The sequence below is a fragment of the Alosa alosa genome, chromosome 2 (assembly GCF_017589495.1).
Source record: "Alosa alosa isolate M-15738 ecotype Scorff River chromosome 2, AALO_Geno_1.1, whole genome shotgun sequence".
In the NCBI taxonomy this organism is placed as follows: Eukaryota; Metazoa; Chordata; class Actinopteri; order Clupeiformes; family Clupeidae; genus Alosa; species Alosa alosa.
In genome coordinates, this window is record NC_063190.1 from 21,102,043 (window position 1) to 21,120,509 (window position 18,467).

At 42.2% G+C, this 18,467-nt stretch overlaps 2 protein-coding genes across 5 annotated transcripts; one reads left to right on the plus strand and one right to left on the minus strand.

Moving 5' to 3' along the window:
• The first annotated feature begins 4,590 nt into the window (after positions 1 to 4,590).
• Positions 4,591 to 12,753, plus strand: LOC125291427 (mannose-P-dolichol utilization defect 1 protein-like). 4 transcript variants are annotated; one of them, XR_007192983.1, is made up of 10 exons: positions 4,591 to 4,721; positions 4,980 to 5,137; positions 5,550 to 5,615; positions 5,717 to 5,849; positions 5,989 to 6,074; positions 6,826 to 6,944; positions 7,338 to 7,448; positions 8,019 to 8,150; positions 12,309 to 12,373; positions 12,600 to 12,753. XR_007192983.1 is itself a non-coding variant. In XM_048238180.1 (9 exons), the coding sequence occupies exons 2-8, from the start codon at positions 5,032 to 5,034 to the stop codon at positions 8,139 to 8,141; spliced, it is 744 nt and encodes a 247-aa protein (XP_048094137.1). In that variant the 5' UTR covers positions 4,591 to 4,721; positions 4,980 to 5,031; the 3' UTR covers positions 8,142 to 8,150; positions 12,309 to 12,753. The 4 variants fall into 4 exon arrangements, 3 of the variants coding, with proteins under 3 accessions (XP_048094137.1, XP_048094135.1, XP_048094136.1); XM_048238180.1 differs by having other exon boundaries at positions 12,309 to 12,753; XM_048238178.1 differs by lacking the exons at positions 12,309 to 12,373; positions 12,600 to 12,753 and having other exon boundaries at positions 8,019 to 8,748.
• A 2,621-nt stretch (positions 12,754 to 15,374) lies between these two features.
• Positions 15,375 to 18,065, minus strand: sox19a (SRY-box transcription factor 19a). The gene is made up of 2 exons (XM_048238190.1): positions 17,139 to 18,065; positions 15,375 to 16,552 (listed from the first exon to the last, which is right to left on the minus strand). The coding sequence occupies exons 1-2, from the start codon at positions 17,783 to 17,785 to the stop codon at positions 16,306 to 16,308; spliced, it is 894 nt and encodes a 297-aa protein (XP_048094147.1). The 5' UTR covers positions 17,786 to 18,065; the 3' UTR covers positions 15,375 to 16,305.
• Between the last annotated feature and the right edge of the window lie 402 nt (positions 18,066 to 18,467).

Here is an 18,467-nt window from a genome sequence, read left to right on the forward strand (position 1 = left end):
GGCAATGATTCCATGCAAAGGCTTGGGCTTCAGGGCCCCCTGACCCCTTGGGCCCCTGGGCCTGGGCCCGGTAGGCCCGTGCAGTAATCCATCCCTGCAGCTAATCAACTTGCACTGTTCCCACTTACCCAAGACACACACTGGCCTATCATCAAATGCTGACACTGGTCTACCTCTTTAGAAAGCTGAGTCCCTATAGTTTCTTAGGAAACAATCAGAATAATTGTGTGAAGGTCTGGCACAGAGTTACAGGGGTTACAATATTGTTTTTATGGAATAATATGGAATAATTACACAGAAGTCTCTATTTTTGCATTTTTTGTTGGCTCAATGGGTGTGTATACGATGGACTATATGAAGCACCGAGGGGGAGGGACGCTTATTATTGGGACAGTTATTATTGAGACATAGTAAAAATGAATTTGACAATGTAAAGCAGTATACATATATACATGAAAAAGGTTGTCATGTATGGATTCCCAAGAGTCCAAGCTCTCAAATGGTGTATAATATTACTATGCTACATATCAATATGATGCATGCAAAGGATTTAGAATGTTTGGGGGGAGGTGGAATGGGGGGGTAGGTACACTGACTCATAACAGGAGCAAGAAAAGATCGCCATAATCACAGACTACACCTAGGGTTGCCAACCGTCCCGAATTGTCCGGGACATCCCGTATTTTGGGTGATTTTGATTTGTCCCGCCAGGGACAGCTCCAGTCCCGAAATTTCAATCAATGCACCAACAGCATCTTACATAAGGATGATACTTTGGGGCCTCTCTCAGTCTCCATTATGCAGCAGATCTAACATGAACGTTATCCTTGAATTTCCTCTTTAATAAAGTATATCTATCCTACTCGTTTTAATTGGGAACGCGTCTGAGTGCGCAGCAGGTTCCAGCTGGCTTGTCATTGTTGATAATTGATTTATCCTTTTTAATATGAGAAACTTTTAAAAGGAAATCACGAGGACAACAAAAACAACGCTAGAGGAGATTGCGCAGTTATCCGGTTCCCACTACTGACCAATTATAAAATGTGAGAGGGCACTTTGACAGGCTGCACGCACAGTGATTTGGACTATAAAGGAATTGGTGAGCCTTGAAGTCTTCAAAGAGTTTTTTTGTACCTTAAAATAATGTTCCCAAAATCGTTTCCGTGGTTCATCAACTCGTAACAGGGTGAACGGCAATTCTGCATTCGCTTCGCGGCCCTCTTTCGGCTATAACCGCACTATGTAAGTTTGCCAGATCGGGTAGCGGATCTGTAGTTCGATGGAATGAGACATAAGAAACTACAAATTTGCCTTGCATCTGATGTCGCAATACATCGTACTTTTATAAGTCATGCAAAATATTCTACCTTGTCTGTGGACATCGTTATTTGCAAAGTCGGTGCTGGATAAAGAAATAGCGTGCGTGCGACAGAGGGAAAGTTCAGTAAGCATTACATTACATTACATTTGGCTGACGCATTTTTAACCAAAGCGACTAACAACATGGTAAACAATTTAAGTTTTAAAGCAATTCTCTCAACAATTTTAGGACAATTTAAAAACGGTAGAGTAGGCTACAGTAAGAATAAGTGCATCAGTGAGTGCTGTTTTTAAACAGTTGAGTGTCAGTTCAAGACAGGTGGTAAGTGCTAGGATCAGCAAGACTTGTTGTAAGTGGTGCTATGAGAGGAGATGTTCTCTAAAGAGCTGGGTCTTCAGGAGTTTATTGAAAATGGAGAGGGATGTATAAGTAAGTATACGTATATATACTCTTTTGATCCCGTGAGGGAAATTTGGTCTCTGCATTTATCCCAAGCCGTGAATTAGTGAAACACACTCAACACACAGTGAGTTGAAGCACACACACTAATCCCGGGTTCGAACTGGCAACCCTCCGGTTACAAGTCTGAAGCACTAACCAGTAGGCCAATGCCCCCAAAGTAAGTATGTAGTAGGTAGTAGGTATGTCTCTGCTTCCTTGTAGGAGTTCCTGGCAGTGTGTTCTACCAACGAGGAACAACAGATGAGAAAAGTTTGGATTGGCCTGAGTGTACCGGTGGTAGAGCTAGACGTCGTTTGTCTGAGGAGCGCAACGGTCTGGAGGTAGCGTATGTCTGTATGAGGACATTCAAGTAGGTGGGAGCAGAACCGTAGACTCCTTTGTAGGCAAGGGTTAGAGCCTTGAATTTGATGCGGGCCGCCATAGGTAGCCAGTGTAGCTGGATGAGCAGCGGGGTAGGCCCTGACATGTGCCCTTTCGGGTTGGTTGTAGACCAGGCGCGCCGCCACGTTCTGGATCATCTGAAGGGGTTTCACTGTGCAGGCTGGGAGACCTGTCAGGAGGGCGTTGCAGTAGTCAAGTCTGAGAATGTTAGTTGGTTGTACTAGTACTGTACTGTAACTACTAGATTTCTTGCAGTCCTGGTAGGTGAAACAGACAGGGAGTCAAATTTAATGTTGATGTCGTGGTGTATGGTAGGTTTAGCTGGGAGGACCAGCAGTTCAGTTTTTGAGAGGTTCAGCTGGAGGTGGTGTGCCTTCATCCATGTAGCTATGTCTGAGAGGCAATCCGAGATCCGTGCTGAAACCAAGGGGTCATCAGGTGGAAAGGACAGATAGAGCTGTGTGTCGTCTGCATAGCAGTGGTATGAGAAGCCATGAGAACGGATAATCTGTTCCAAGGAGGTGGTGTAGGTAGCAAAGAGAAGGGAGCCCAGCACTGAGCCCTGGGGGACCCCTGTGGTGAGATGGTGAGGTGCAGATAGCTGTCCAAGCCATGATACGTTAAACGAGCGTCCTGTGAGGTAGGATTCAAACCTGGAGATTCCCATGTTAGAGAGTATAGAGAGAAGGATGCGGTGATTAACCGTGTCAAAGGCAGCCAATAAGTCAAGCAGAATGAGTACTGATGACCGAGCGGTCGCCCTGGCTTCCTTTAAGGCTTCTGTTACAGACAGCAGAGCCGTTTCGGTAGAGTGAGCGCTTTTGAACCTAGACTGATTTGGATCCAGAAGGTTGTTCTGTGAAAGGAAGTCAGAGACCTGTTTGGAGACTGCTCGTTCAATGCCTTAATTTGTATAGGAAAGGCAGGAGTGAGACAGGGCGGTAGTTCTCGACTTGAGCAGGGTTGAGAGAAGTTTTCTTAAGTAACGGTGTTACCCGGGCCGTTTTGAACGCTGTTGGAAATGTGCCAGAGGTTAGCAAGGCATTGATCAAATGTGTGATAGCTGGTGCGATGGTCGGGCTGATGGACTGAAGTAGGCTCGTAGGTATAGGGTCCAACGAGCATGTGGTAGGACGGCTACATGTCAGGAGTCTAGATACCTCACTCTCGGAGAGAGGCGCGAATGCTAAGCATTTACGTGAAGCACATGATATGCCAATTGAAACACATTCCACTCAGATAGCAGATAGCAAACAGAAAATATCTAGATAGCATCATGTCATACATGCTTCTATTTCCAAAGGAACGAAGGTTGTTTATACCAACTTAATAGTATGCTCATCATTGTTAATATTGTGCTATAAATGTGGCACAAATAATGCTAGAGTTTGTGGACTAGCAATACACGGGTTTCCCGTTTACCAACAAAATAGATGCGCGCGCAGCCATGGGGCAGAAGACGCTTGGTGGCCGTCCACAACAGTTATAAACTTAACCTAAATAGTCGACTGCTGTAAGCTACAATCGGAATTTTTATATACCCCTGTCTCAATGATAACATCTCATTTCAGGCTATATTTCAGAGTTTGCCGTTCCTTTGCATTATTAATATAACATCGTATTTTGACAATTTTGGCGAAAACATCATTCCGTTAGGGATATTGAACATATTGAACATTCTTTAACCATCGTGATTTCGAATTGGTGCAGTTTTCAGCACAAAAACTCATTTTATTTTTTTCATGGAGAGCACTGCTCTATGCTGTTCTATGGTGCTTTCTGCCTCTTAGTTGCGCATGCATGTTTTCGTGACATAGAAATTCATGTATGGGGTATTTGAATGGAGCTGGCAAAATCTTATCAATGTGTAGACATTAGACAATGTTCTTAAAGTGACAGTGCACCATTTATAAATAGGTTAAACCGCATCAAATCGGTAGTATATTATTTTTAATATATATTTATTAAATCGGCAAACAATATTACTTTGTCATTGTTATCATCTGAATAAAACAGATGGGATTTTTTTTTGTTGGGGGCTCAAAGTGTCCCTCATTTGGGGTTGAGTGTTCCTCATTTGGGGTTGAAAAAGTTGGCAACCCTAACTACACCTTAAATTGTAATGGTGGCAATACTGAATACTGTATGGGGTCTTCACACAGGCTTCTTTCCCCCATAAACAACGGAGGGTGTAGGCCTGGTTCGGCTGTTGGATAAGCCATGTTGCTTCTGTAAATTTCATTTTATTTGACCAAATGAGAAGGCCTGCATGTACAATTGGAAATTTGATCATTACTATGAGTTACTGTTGATCGTTAATATGAGTTACTGTTTTTTGTGACCTTTATGTGTAGCCCCACTTTTGCAGGTCTATGAATTTAGATTTTATGCAATTGGCCGTCCCCGGATTTTACGCCATGTTTTCCGCCCACTTTAGAGAATCAAATGCGCATCTGGCATGATCTCCCAAAAGGAATGTGGGGTTGTCTAGCGTACAAAGAGCACCACCCCCTTCCTGAGTAGGCCAACGTGGACTATGAACGATTACAAGACCACGGTAGGTCTCCGCATGAAAGTATGTAAATACTTGTTAGACTCAATGCCATAAAGATATCATGGCAAAAGCGGGGTTCTTTTACCATGCATAGCCTTTTGTTTTAATGCCATCATTCATTTCATGATATTTTTAAGCTTTCTAAAATCTGGTTGTGGCTTCTAGTTGCATGAATGTGTATGCAAAAAGCACTAACCGAATCGTCCAGATGGTCAAAACAACCCGCATTGCTTAAGGATTTGCATGGGCTTGCCTTCGCAGGAATAGCTTAAAGGAATTTACCACAGAAACGAACTTCTTTTCTACAGAAGTCATGGCGGAGACAGAGCAAATGCCATTTTTGAAAGAATTCCTTCTGACATTCTTCATGCCAGAGAAGTGTTACGACGAATTTTTTCTTCACTTCAACTTTGCTCATGGTGAGGTCTGCACAATATCGTAGTGGTGTTTTCACAGCGCAGCGACATCAGGCAATAAAGCAGTAAATTATTCCGAGGGGTGCACAATGTGCAGTTGTCCTCCATCTGACAGCATTTGAATAGATGAGGAGATATGGGACATACTGTCTGAAGTCCTTTGCTGAGGACTGTGTATTATGCAGCTGTGCATCATAGTTTACGTTTTAATGTCTGGGGAGATTTGAAAATTAAGATAGTTGGGGTATATTCTTCACTCAACAGATATACGTTTTCAGCTTCAGTGAACCTAATAAAATGTGCATCCAAGGTTCATAAGAACCTTCCTTAATCAGGTTTGAATACAGCATAATATTAAGATACACTTATCATAGGTATGTGTGTTGGAATGAAGCCTTGTTTTGTATCTGTTTAGGGCCATGTTTGAGGATCACCCTGAGCAAAGTCATGGGTCTTTGGATCATGGTAGGCACTGTTCTTGGTAAGCTCTGTTCCCCCATCCTTTCTCTCTCTCTCTCTCTCTCTCTCTCTCTCTCTCTCACTGTCCTCTTCCATCATGTAACATGTCTCTCCTCTACATAGCTCTGCTGCCTCAGATCTGGAAGGTTCTGAGGGCAGGAAGTGCAGAGGGACTGAGTCTGGCCTCCGCTGTGCTCAGCCTTTATTCCGTCTCTGGCGATGTGGTGTACTGTATAGCCCAAGGCTTCCCTATTGGGTAAAAACAAAGACATTTTATGAGACAGTGTGTTGAAATCCTGCTCCAAAAATGTTACGCAATGCTGTGGTTTGTGGAGGAGGAGGTTTATATTTAAAGATTTATATTCTCTGTAGATTTATATTTTCTGTTTACACAGAGCCTGGGGAGGGAGCCTGTTTATACTGATCCAGGTCATGTTCCTCAATTTCCTCATTCTGCATTATAATGGACAAATTGTGAGAGGTATGCCTTGTTTTCCATTCTCTTTGTGTGAGTGTGGGTTTTTTAATTGGGACACATTGATGGGGTCTCTTTGAGTGAGAAAAAACAGAAACACTTTTTTAGCATGAATGTGGTTTGGTGGCAAGCATCTGGTGTGGATGTTCATCTCACATATCCACACACACACACACACACACACACAGACTCTCTCTCTCTCTCTCTCTCTCTCTCTCTCTCTCTCTCTCTCTCTCCTCTCTCTCTCCCTCTCTCTGTCTCCTTCTCTCTCTCAATCATCACGTTTTCATGCCGGGAATAAATGGTTTATCGCCCAAATTCCGTTTATGTCAATATTCCATTTCACCTGTTTACAAGCAAGTAGAATGTCACATTTTGAGGATATTCCTTTTTACATAGCAAGGTGTTTTCATGACCCAATATTCTGTTTAAAACAGGCATATGCTAGGGTGGGCGAACAGTTTATTAGTAAACCGAATATGGCCTTTTTCAGTTTATTTCAATCAGAATAAGGTGTTTACAAGACACACGCATTTTCGGTTTATTCCCAATAAACTGATTCGAAAGCGTTTATTGGCTGCATGAAAACAGGATGATGATTCTCTCCTCTCTCATTCTCTCTACTTCTCCTCTCTCTCCTTCTCTTTCTCTCTCTCTATCATGCTCTCTATTTATCTTCTTATACCAGTTGAATAAAGTAAATAACACAACACTGAAAATATGAAGATTGTATTCATGCTTTGCTCTCTACTTACAGGGTTACTGTTCCTTGTGGTTTATAGCACCTTTATGTATCTCCTGACATCCCCATTGGTTCCCAGAAAAGCCATAGCTTTGATGCAGGAGTCGGTTGTGCTGGCCGTCATTGCTAGCAGGGTACGTCCTCACAAAAAGAACCTCGTCAGATGTAACCCTAACCCTTGGAAGGAATGCTGTAGTTTGTGTCCGTGTGTGAGTTAAATGTTTGGCTAAGGGGGTGACTTTTCATTACTCTGTATGTGAAGGGTTCAGATGCAAAAGCCTCTAAATGCCACCTATGTCAAAAATGAGATAAAGATGGTGAGGGGATGCTCTCCACACATAGTATACGCTAATCAAATAATTTAACTTCTAAACCCACTAAATACCACTCTCTTCCTGGTCTGAAATATCGATTTATAGGTAAAAACCTATAGGAGCCTGAATTTAAATGCTCATTTAAAAGAAAAGTAGTCAGACGGATTTAGAGGGTTTTGCATCTGAACTCTGTATGTGTGGTCATGTGTGCAGCTCGTCCAGATAGGCTGTAATTACCTGAGCAAACACACAGGCCAACTCTCTGCTGTGTCCCACTGCCTGGTGTTCTTCGGCTCGCTGGCGCGCATCTTCGTCTCTCTGCAGGTGTGTATGTCTCTGGTCCTGGTCCTGGACTCGGGTGACCTCTGGTGCATGGGAGGCAGCCTATATCCCAAGACACACACTCCTCTGTCTGGACTAATCATTTCTAGTGCAGCCGATGTGTGATTCATTCCTCCTGATAATCAGTAGGAGGTCATTCAGACTCTTGTGCAATATGTAAAAAACACAAAAGATTGGATGTGTGCTCTTGCATTCCAGTTAACCCATGAGAGATAAGTCAACTGCACTGACAGTTTTATCTGTGTAGCAGTAGACAGTCGCTGACAAACAGTGCAGTCATCCTAAATGGTTAACCAAGTACTCTCAAACAAAGCATGTTTTGATGAAAGCCGATAGCTCTGTGGCTTCGACAAAGTGAATGCTCACACTCATTCACTCACAAGCACACACACAGGCACACACACACACTCACTCACAAGTGCACATGAACACACACACACACACTTAGTCACACACACACACACACACTTAGTCACACACACACACACACACACTCAGTTTCACACATACACACACCTGACTCTCCCTCTCTCTATCTCTGTCTCTCTGTAGGAAACCGGAACCTCGCTGTCCACTCTGACCCATGTTCTGGCATGTTTATGCAGCGGAGTCTTGGTGGCCCAGATGTTTCAGTACCGGAATGCCTCCCGCCCTGGAAAAGAGAAAGCTGAGTAGATGTTACGGGTAACTCCATAATGGCTGAAATCACCCAACCCTCTTACCTCAGTCCAACCCAAACACTGCTCTTATTGCATTCCAAAGGATATTACCCTAGTAGCAGTGTTATTAAGGCAGTACTTGGTACAATCCAAGCCTTTTATTGAACCCCACCCTGCATGTGAAAATCTCAACACAAGCAGTCCAGTGTTTTTCTTTTTTTTTTTTTACAGTAGAATCAGTTACTGGTATAACTGTATTTCACATTAATAAGAAGGAAATAGGAATAATGTGAAATGTATAGCATCTCAGGGAAGACCTAGTCTTTGTTTGAAAAAAAAAAACAGAAAACCACAATGTAGCTGTTATAACCTTTGAGCTTTCACGGCTGATGGAGCCATATGTGTCTATTTTCTTAGTGTGAATGTGAAAGTGTTGCTCTGAACAAAATAAAGTTACTGGTTTAGTTTGTTAGTTAAAAATAAAACATTATTTTGATAATGATGTAACAGATAATTCAAGATAACGCCAATATGGCCGGTGTCTACACATATCCCACCCCTTCCTCGCCAAAACGTCAACATGTGTATACATTGAGCCAATCATGTGGTGTGATGTGACTACATTGAGCTAATTATGTGCTGTGTTGTGCAGTCATCATGTGTCAATCATGTGTTGTGAACTCGCCGCTGAAGCACGGTTGGTGTCGTGAAGCCTTGCGTACGCGCATTTCTGCCGAATAGGATGCCCGATGAGTACCCAAAAAGTGTTGCAATATGGCCGCTGAGTGGAGGGAATTGCCTAAAAGGACTTTGTATAAGCAGAGAGGACATACCACTACATGCTCTTCTACTAAACAACCCCTAGAGAGCAGCAGTGCTTCATTATGTGATGTTCTCAACATGTTGAGAAATCATTAGCACAGAAATGTTTTTTTTTTTGTCATAAGAGTATCGTACGTCTCAATTTTTTGGAGCACAGTCTGTCAGTTAGTCATACATGAGATCAGAGCTACTCTTCTCTACATTTATTGTCTTATAAGTGGGCTTTATTATGACCGCTGCGCAGCGAAGGTTCAGTCAGAGTTTTTTTCAGTAATTTTGTTTCAACGATTCCCAGGACACTGAAAGACCGGTGTGCACAAAACTTGGTGCATGTAGCCCCACAAGGCTGACACGGAACCATTGTTTTTCATTTTGATCTGTCGCCCCCCGTCGGACTGAACCCCCCCCCTCCCGAAAGGAGGGTAGGGTGGACACAGTTTTCTGTGAATATCTACAGTCACTAAATATATAACAATAACATAACATTTAGTGTCTGTACACCAACTGGCCTGTAGATGGCTAGACACAGTTTTCTGTGAATATCTTAAGAACCGGTAGGGCCTAGGGTGACCAATTTGTTTTTGTATGTTGGCCTCCTGGGGCCATGTCAGCCCATCCATATCACACGCAAGCAGGCACACACACATGCAGGCAAGCAGACACACACACACCATTACCCCCACACACACATTCACAAGCGAACATACACACACACACATGCAGGCAAGCAAAACACACACACACACACACACACACACACATCCCATTACCCCCCCACACACACTCACAAGCGAAAACACAGAGAAGCACACATAAAAGCAAACACACACATGCACACTCTCATTTACATACAGAAAAGTAGCAAAAGTAGGGTACTAGTAGGGTAAAAGTAGGACAGTGGTTCTTAACTGGTCTGGCTTTGGGACCCACAATTTCCCATGTTCATGAAGTCGCGACCCATATATTTTTTTAACGATCAAGCCAACGGATACGGTGAGCTACATGTTAAGACTCGCAATGTGCCTGTAGGCCTACTTGTTTGGAACATGCTGGTGTTTGGTATTACATTTGTGAAGTCTTCAACTCCTGATGTCACCTTTCAAAGTACTCGACAGGTTTGCCTTTGACAGTGGTGCTTTGCTTCCATGTGGCATTTTCTCTTATGTACCAGCAATTCAGTGAACAATGCACACTGGGGTTTCTGTCCCATTTTGTCTTAATTTAAGTGAATCCATATCCTACTTCAAGTACAGTAAATACAGAAACATTTACAAGCATTACATTACATTACATTTGGCTGACACATTTTTAACCAAAGCGACTTACAACATGGTAACAGTTTAAGGTTTAAAGCAATTCTCTCACAATTTTAAGACAATTCAAAAACGGTAGAGTACAGTAAGAATAAGTGCATCAGTGAGTGCTGTTTTTAAACAGTTGAGTGTCAGTTCAAGACGGGTGATAAGTGCTAGGATACAAGCGTGATTTATTTTTGCGGAGAGAGTGTGCAAGACTGAGCAGCAGTCATATTTTTTACCACTTTGCGGTACATCTAGTTCTATTTTATCATTCCTGAACATTTGTGTGACATCCAGTTCACAAAATTGAACACAATGTTGTCACCTTAGGCTGTTCTACAGAAAAATATAAATAAATGAAATTGATCAAATATGCATTAATGGTTGTTTTCTTAACTTCCTGTTAATAGTTGAATTTCCCCTTGGGGATCAATAAAGTATCTATCTATCTATCTATCTATCATAATGACCTCATGGTTAATTGTTGCTTGATTAGTTAAGAACACTAGGTTCGTAATATGGCAAGTAGTCTAGTACTGCCCACTATCCTTTGACCTGATAGCTCTGACGTTATGTACTGAATGGAAAAAACAAGAGGATGTTTATAGTCTTTACCTCTGCGTTGCTACAACCTCCTCCTGGGAGGTCTCACCTTGATGTCGAGCTGTATATCCGCAGCTGGGTAGATTAGCTGAAATGCTTGAACCGCAATGCGTGCATGTGTGTGTGTGTGTGTGTGTGTCCTTATCTACCTTGCCCAGCCTTATCTGATGTCTGCCTCACTCTTTCCACTCTCTCACGTCTCATCATGCACCCTTACACAGCGACCCATCTGTCCTCAACTATTTTACTTTACAGCTTTTCTCACATCACTATTAACATTTGCACAGCAGTTAGTGCATTTCTTAGTGCAAGTCTTGACACCATCGTTTATGAACAAGATAGTCAAATGGCTTTGTAATGTTTTCATTACGACAGTTTATGCTCTCAGTGTTTTCCCATGCAAAAAAGGTCAGAACTCGGTGACACTACCTGGAAATGCTCAAGACAGTACTTGTACAGCCATTTGAAAACTACAGTAAAGTTACAAATTGCTGTAGTTAGGGGAGGAAGTGAGTACAACACTGAATACAGTATGTACGTTTCACAGTTTTACTGTATGCTCTATGCAATTCTACAGCATTGTGACAGAATTTGATAACTAGTTCACCAATTTTTGTATGTAATGGCTGAAACAATGAAATGAAGACTATTCGTTTTATTGGGAACGACTATTCAGCATCCATAAGTATAGTTCATTTTGACTGACATGACAAAGCAACTGATACATGTTCAAAAGCATTTGCAATTTGTTCAGAGGAAGGAGAAATAGCGACTATGATGACTAAATGTTGTGGAGGTTGAACTAATAGTTATGAGAATTTTAATTCTGATCTGAGAAAAGCACCAAAGCGACTGAGAAAAACTGTAATACATTTTCACATGATTCCAAACCGTTCATACACACTTGCAAAGACTTTGCCATGTACGGTTTCATGACAAAGTTTTTGCAAAGGGTGTATGAATGGTTTGGAACAGATGGAACATTGAGTCAGAGATAGGTCAATAAAACTAGTCCATTACTTAAGTAAACACTGAAGCATGTAAATGTTAAAGAGGTTCTCATCCGTCTATGTGTGCCTGTGCACATGACTTGCTCTCTCCTCCGCTGCTGCGCTGCTGCTGAGGCAGAGAAGAGACAGACAGCAGGGCTTCACGGGAGCAGTCAGGGGCCCTCTGATCTTAGGGCAACATCTGCTGGCAATCAATAACATAATCCCAGCCTGGTCCTAAGTCCTGCCACCGACCTGCTGTGAGGATACTGTCCTATACACATGCACATGGTCACTCATACAGTTCCTCACAGAGCTAATAAGTTAAGTAGGCACATGGGTAGGAATGATTTTTTGTCCCTGTGTAATTTTCCTTCACTGAATTATTTGGCTTTAAGTACATTAAGTACAATTTTATATTTTTAATGATGTTAATGTAGCTTTTTTTTTTTATTCCCTACGAGACCACAGGGTTTTGGGAGCAGAGTAGGTGTGGAGTTGATGAACCTGTTCAGGGATTGGGGACAAATTGTGTGGTGAGTTTGCTAGTGATTGTTTGTGAGCAAGTGTGATGTGACTGAACCTGCTAGGTAGACGTCAAGAGACATCTAATGGCAAAGCACTGACAAAATTAATATACTTAATACTATATTTATACTTAATCAGTCTATACTGATATTGCACTATTCCCACCCTCTTTTCAATGTATATTGCATCTTGCTTGTGCCTGCTGAGTTGTCCATGACTTTGCAACCTTGACAGGGACTACAAGGAGGCGGTCATCCCCAGCCGTACTCTTATGGACAATTGAATTACCCTATACCACCTTAGTGTCTATTTATTTGCAAATATACTGTATTTATTATTTTACATAGCCATATTCTATTCTACTGCCCTTCATTCTATTCTTACTGTTCTGTTTTCATTCTTTTAATTTATTTTTTTTATTTTTTATTTATTCTTATATGTTAAGTGAGTGTTGTACTTTGAGAGCAAAGATTAATCAGAGTCAAATTACTTGTTTGTTTACGCAAACCTGGCCAATAAAGCTGATTCTAATTTTAAAAATGTTTACTCAAAACATTACAGTTGAAATGTATCTGCAGTCTTAAATATTTAACAACACTCAAATACCCCAAAATGCTGACATCCCTATTCCAAAAAAGACTAAAATAACACCAAGTATGGCATTTGATAAAATCCAATATGTTAAAGGCACAAATACCAAAAGGTTTTTTAAAAGATGATGTCATATCTGCATTCATATGCGGTGTTCTTGTTCTAAAACACTTCACGTGTTTGCCCTTTCTACCTTCTTTTACCCTACAAAACTACTTGAACTAAATGTTTCTTTTCTAAAGTTCCACATATCTCTCTCTCTCTCTCACACACACACACACACACAATGTAAATGGAAGCCTGTCTGTCAGCCCTGATGGGCTGCACAGCCCAGCTCTTTTGTCCTGGTCTGCTGGACAGCTGTGCTGAGGTATGGAGCCCCCAGTTGTGACATTGCACTGGAGCGTGGCACCCTTTCTAGAAGCACAGGCCGCCCACTCCTTCCCATACATCACTCAGTTTGCTGCTGTAGACAACACCCCCGCCCCCCCCCCCTCCCACACACACAAACACACACAGGCACATTCACACACATGCACATACAGACACTTGTGCATACACAGAGCTGAGAATGGGACTGTCTATGCATGGTACTGCTATCATATTTGAACTTCTTGCTTCAGCAAATGATGGAAAGAAGGTCTACGACAACAGACAGTATTGACATAAATTGAGACAATACTCAATAGAACCCATGGTTAGGTATTTAATAGAATATTCTTCTGGGTTTATAGGCCTACACTAAATATGAACAAGGTCCCAGGTAGGCTATAAATGTTGTTTTTTTTTTTTTTTTTTGGTCATTTTTTTATATTTAGTCAATGCTCTTTAAAATTATGAATGGTTGGTGTCCATTAAATAATTAGGCTACATCTCAGATTATAATGATTGGAATAATTTTGTTACATCTGAAATGTGGAGTTTATCCTGATTTTGATAATCTTAAAAAAAGACCTTCAGCAGTGCAAAATCTCAGTTTTGAGTTAGCTGGGGGTTTGTTTCCAAGGTAACAACCTGTGGAGGCCTAGGCTTGTTGCTAAGAGAGTTGATACTTTCAGCGAAAAAATCTGACCCCCTCCTCCCCACATAGACACCCCCCTGCAGAAGGGGGGGTGGGGGCTGAAGAAAAAAACCTGGATAATGTTAGGTAGTCACACATTAGATAGTCACTCATGGTTAATGCTTAAACAACATAATTTGAAATAATAGCCTATAACAAACAGCTATGTGACTTTTAATCTGCAATAAAAGGCTTTGCATGACTATTTCACAATTAGGCTTAAAAGCCATGTTAACCTGATTGTAGTGAGTTATTTTTTATCAAGTCTATTTTCTCTCATTACTAGAGAAAATGACTGTATGCCAATAATGTGCCTTGATGATCAAATAACCACATATCAACTCTATAACTTTAATTATGGGCTAACCCACATCTTTATTAAGACAGTAGTTTCCTGCAGTAGGGCTATAATTAACGGATTAGCTCTGTAGGCTATATTTATGGTCATATAGCCTACCTTATATGAATGCTTGTGTTTATAACTCCCTCCCCCCTTTCAAAGCTTCTTACTTTCTTCCCATCCCCTCCCCTCCTCTTGCCCCTCGATTAGCCGGTCCTCACTGGACAATTTCCATGAGAATAGCGGGGGGCAGAGAAAGGGTTAAGCCGAAGAGAGTGGGGAGACGAAGCACTCTATGCAACGCTAATTTTCTGCCCAGCGGGACTCCGAAAGAAAGGAGAACAAAGGCGACCATAAGAGGCGCTGAGAACTACGCGGTTTTACTATGTGCACCTGCGTGCTCAAAAGCGCAGGACAATGCGTCTTCGAAACGGCCAATTACTATCTGGACAGGCACTCGCTCTCTCTTCAAGGGAAAAAAACTGGGTAGACAAAACAGAGAAGTATACGACTTCTGTGTTTTGATCTTCCTAACTTTCTATCAGCTTTTAATCGGGCTTTCTCGCGAGGTGAGGAGAAGGGGTCGCATGTCCAAGCCACAATCGCAAATCTTCAGCCTACGTCTCCCTCGCTAAAGCAGCGGAAAAGTAGAGTGAGGGAAACGGACTATTCTTATTTAAAGACCAATTACAGTCAATATTGAATACGACTATTCGTAAAGATTGACAGACAGGAGAGGGAGAGACCAGCTGAGCGCAAATAGACCCACTAATTCTGTTCACGTTATTGAAAATGTAAACATAGCCTATCATGATGATCCATTAGGCATAGAGGTTGTTTCCAGATTGTTTATCTACTTTTAACAGAGTTATTCTGTCTTTTAGGCTCTGTTAGCTTTATCTCCACACTACCACATTTAATTAACATCCTTTGTGGTAGGAAGTTACAGTGTTATCATTTATTTGAAAGAGTTGTCTTCTTTAAAAAATAATTTAAAAAAAAACTTTGTGCACAAGTATTACAAAAATAATAAAATTCTTTATTACTTTGTTGTTTTCCCCATTTAACACTTTCAAGTTACACAATGCAATAGGTACCCTTAGTATAAGGGTGAGTAAAACAAAATTATACACAGTACAATCTCATTCACACGGGGTTTTCACCAACACATTTGAACACGCTATGAAAAAAATATTTACATAATTGAAAAGCTTGCACTATATTGCCAACATCTTGCAAATTGCAAATCTCATATTACACTGGATTTAAGTTTTTATGTACAGCAGTTTGTAGACCCTAACATGGGAAGACACTGATAGGATTCAACATTCTCAATCTCGTTGAATTGCCACCTATAATAACAGTCTACATATCAACAATAATGCCCTCTGATGAACAAAGTTCCTCTTTCAAAGTTCCTCACTATTGAGGAGGGCAGGGAGTTCCTGACTATCTCTTTATCTTAGATAGAAAAAGATAAGGAACTCTCCTCTGTCACAATTCACATTACTCAAAACATTGATTAAAAAAAAACTATTTGGGAATGTGATGGTGAGTGAACACAGATTCTTTTCGGCAACTAAGAATGTCAACTTTCTTAGCTTTGCCATCCAATATAACGTTATCAGGACAAGTCACCTGTCAGGACTAACGGTAACACTGTCACAATGACATAAAACTATCATACACACTTGGATATAAAATCCACAGCATTTGGCCAAACAAAGCATCATAGCCTTGCAGCAAACACGTCTCTTTTGTCTTATAGTGACAACAAAGGCGTGCACCCCAAAGCAGCCTGAGGCCAGAAACCAACCGCCGGTTTCCCCAGACCACAAGCGGGAGAGCGATGCACCTCGTCCGAAACCACATGACAAGTCACACAGTCACATGACCGGTCTGTGCTGGAGGCCTCTCGTTATCGGGAGAGGATACCTGCGCTGCGCTGGTCAGATGTGAGTGAGGGGTGGCGTTCCCCCCACGTAGTGTTGCTGGAGGTTGGGGTAGCCCCTCTGGACGGCCGTGTCGCTGGTGTCCCCGTTTGGGATATACATGCTGATCATGTCCCTCAAGTCCCCCTGAAGGGGCCCCCGCTGGTGGTTTGGGGCGCCAGTTGGGGAATGTGACATGGGTTCAGGCTTCACCATAGACATCACTGGGCTGGGCTGCTGGGGACTGCTGCCATAGGACATGGAGCTGAGGGAGAAAAGGGAGGGAGAACAGTTATTCACATGCTCACACAAGTTCATACACTAGCTCAGGAATCTTACAATTAAGAAAGTTGGATTAGTTGGGGCTTTGTGGTGAGACCATATGCATGTCTGGATGCAATGAATTTAAATACATCTTACTATGCTTACGTGTTAAATTTTGCCAAGTGTGTTATCTAACCATAACCGTACACTGAAATATATACTGCAAGCTATGATGTAATTTTCCCACTTGACTGTTCAGGGGAAATCAACTTGGTAATGAAGTTGATCAACAGCCTTATATCATCAGAGATAATTGTTGCATCAAAGTAAACTCAATTTACTTGTAATGTAAACACTCACAACCAGGACAACTGTTGTATCATTAACACAAAGAACAGGAACAGCAGCATAGTTACAATGTCAATATTATTCCTTTAGATGTCTATTATGGAATTATGGGGAATGATTCTGTCAAATAATAGTGCCTAATCTTTTAAATCATATTTGATCCTAACAAATTTTTAAATCTTAAATTTTAAAATGATCTCCTGGAGAGGGTAAGGCAAGAAGGTTTGATGGAAAATTACCTGTAGGAGTTGGCACCGTTCATGTACGTCTGAGCAGTGGTCATTGCTGACGGATACTGCAGGGCTGAGAGGTCATAGCGATACGGCTGCTGGCCATACCCAAGTGCGTCACTCTGCATGCCCGCATACCCTCCTGTGTGACCCCAGCCATAGCTGTCCATCCTTGGACTTCCCCCGGGTCCCTGGACAGCTGCTGCAGCTAACAGGTTGCCGGCCGACAGCGGGTACTTGGCGGCCGGGTTGTCCTTTTTGAGCACAGCCTTGGTCTTGCGGCGGGGTTTGTACTTGTAGTCGGGGTACTCCTTCATGTGGAGTGCACGCAGCCGCTTGGCCTCGTCGATGAACGGCCGCTTCTCGGCGTCGGTCAGCAGCTTCCACTCGGCGCCCAGGCGCTTGCTGATCTCCGAGTTGTGCATCTTAGGGTTCTCCTGGGCCATTTTACGCCGCTGGCCCCGGGACCAGACCATGAAAGCATTCATGGGCCGCTTGATCTTGTCCATGGGGTCCACATTGGCCTGGTTGGCCACTCCTTGTTTGTTCCCCCCGTTGCTGACCCCATGCATGGGCCCGTTCACAGGTGGCATCCCTGGGCCAGTCTGGTGGGACTGCACAGAAGACTTCAGGTCATGCTCCATCATGCTGTACATGGCTACACCTCAAAGAGAAGGCAATGTCACTCCAAAAAAATGTATTAAAAAGTGTTTAAACTACAAGCACGGCAGACCTATGTACCTCTAGACCTGTGCACTGACTACCCAGAAGAAACTTTTTATCATCTACCACACATCCTGTGTCTAGGGATGAGTTGAAGTTAATCCTCAGATCCTGTTTGCTCTAAATTAACGCAATGCCTCAGGAGCTCTCAGACTGTCGCTGCCAACTTCTTGCTCAAAAGGTGCTCAGATTCTAGTGTGTCATCACAGTCCCGTCCGCTCCTAACTGCCTCCTTGCCAGCAAGGTCATTTGCATGACTAAAGAAGGGGTGCGGTGAATTAGAAAGCCCTTCAGCGAATCGGAGGGACCAGTGTAGGGGGGTAGAGGGGTGGGGGTTAGAAAGTTTCCGTCCCTTGTAAATAAGCAAGTTTTTAGGTCAAAAATACAATTAACAAACCTGACACTATAAAATTGTTAACTCTTCATATTACCTAAACATATTTAATACCAAAACACAGATTTTACAGCAAAACCGAGGCCTACGAAGTTTCGCAAAATAAAAATATCCTTAGGTCCAACACAAAGATCTTACACAAAGATGTCCTTTGGAACAAGAGACATTCTAACCAATAAAGTTCAAAATTAATCAACAAGTTGCAAACTGAATTGTAGTAT

Bases quoted from the DNA above. Each gene is read 5' to 3' on its own strand.
- sox19a (XM_048238190.1), bottom strand. From the start codon at position 17,785: ATGTACAGCATGATGGAGCATGACCTGAAGTCTTCTGTGCAGTCCCAC. The intron at 16,553-17,138 runs GTAATTTTCCAT...TTTCTCCCTCAG, and splicing joins AACGGTGCCAACTCCTACAG to CTCCATGTCCTATGGCAGCA.
- LOC125291427 (XM_048238180.1), top strand. From the start codon at position 5,032: ATGGCGGAGACAGAGCAAATGCCATTTTTGAAAGAATTCCTTCTGACA. The intron at 6,075-6,825 runs GTATGCCTTGTT...CTCTACTTACAG, and splicing joins TAATGGACAAATTGTGAGAG to GGTTACTGTTCCTTGTGGTT. The intron at 7,449-8,018 runs GTGTGTATGTCT...GTCTCTCTGTAG, and splicing joins GCATCTTCGTCTCTCTGCAG to GAAACCGGAACCTCGCTGTC.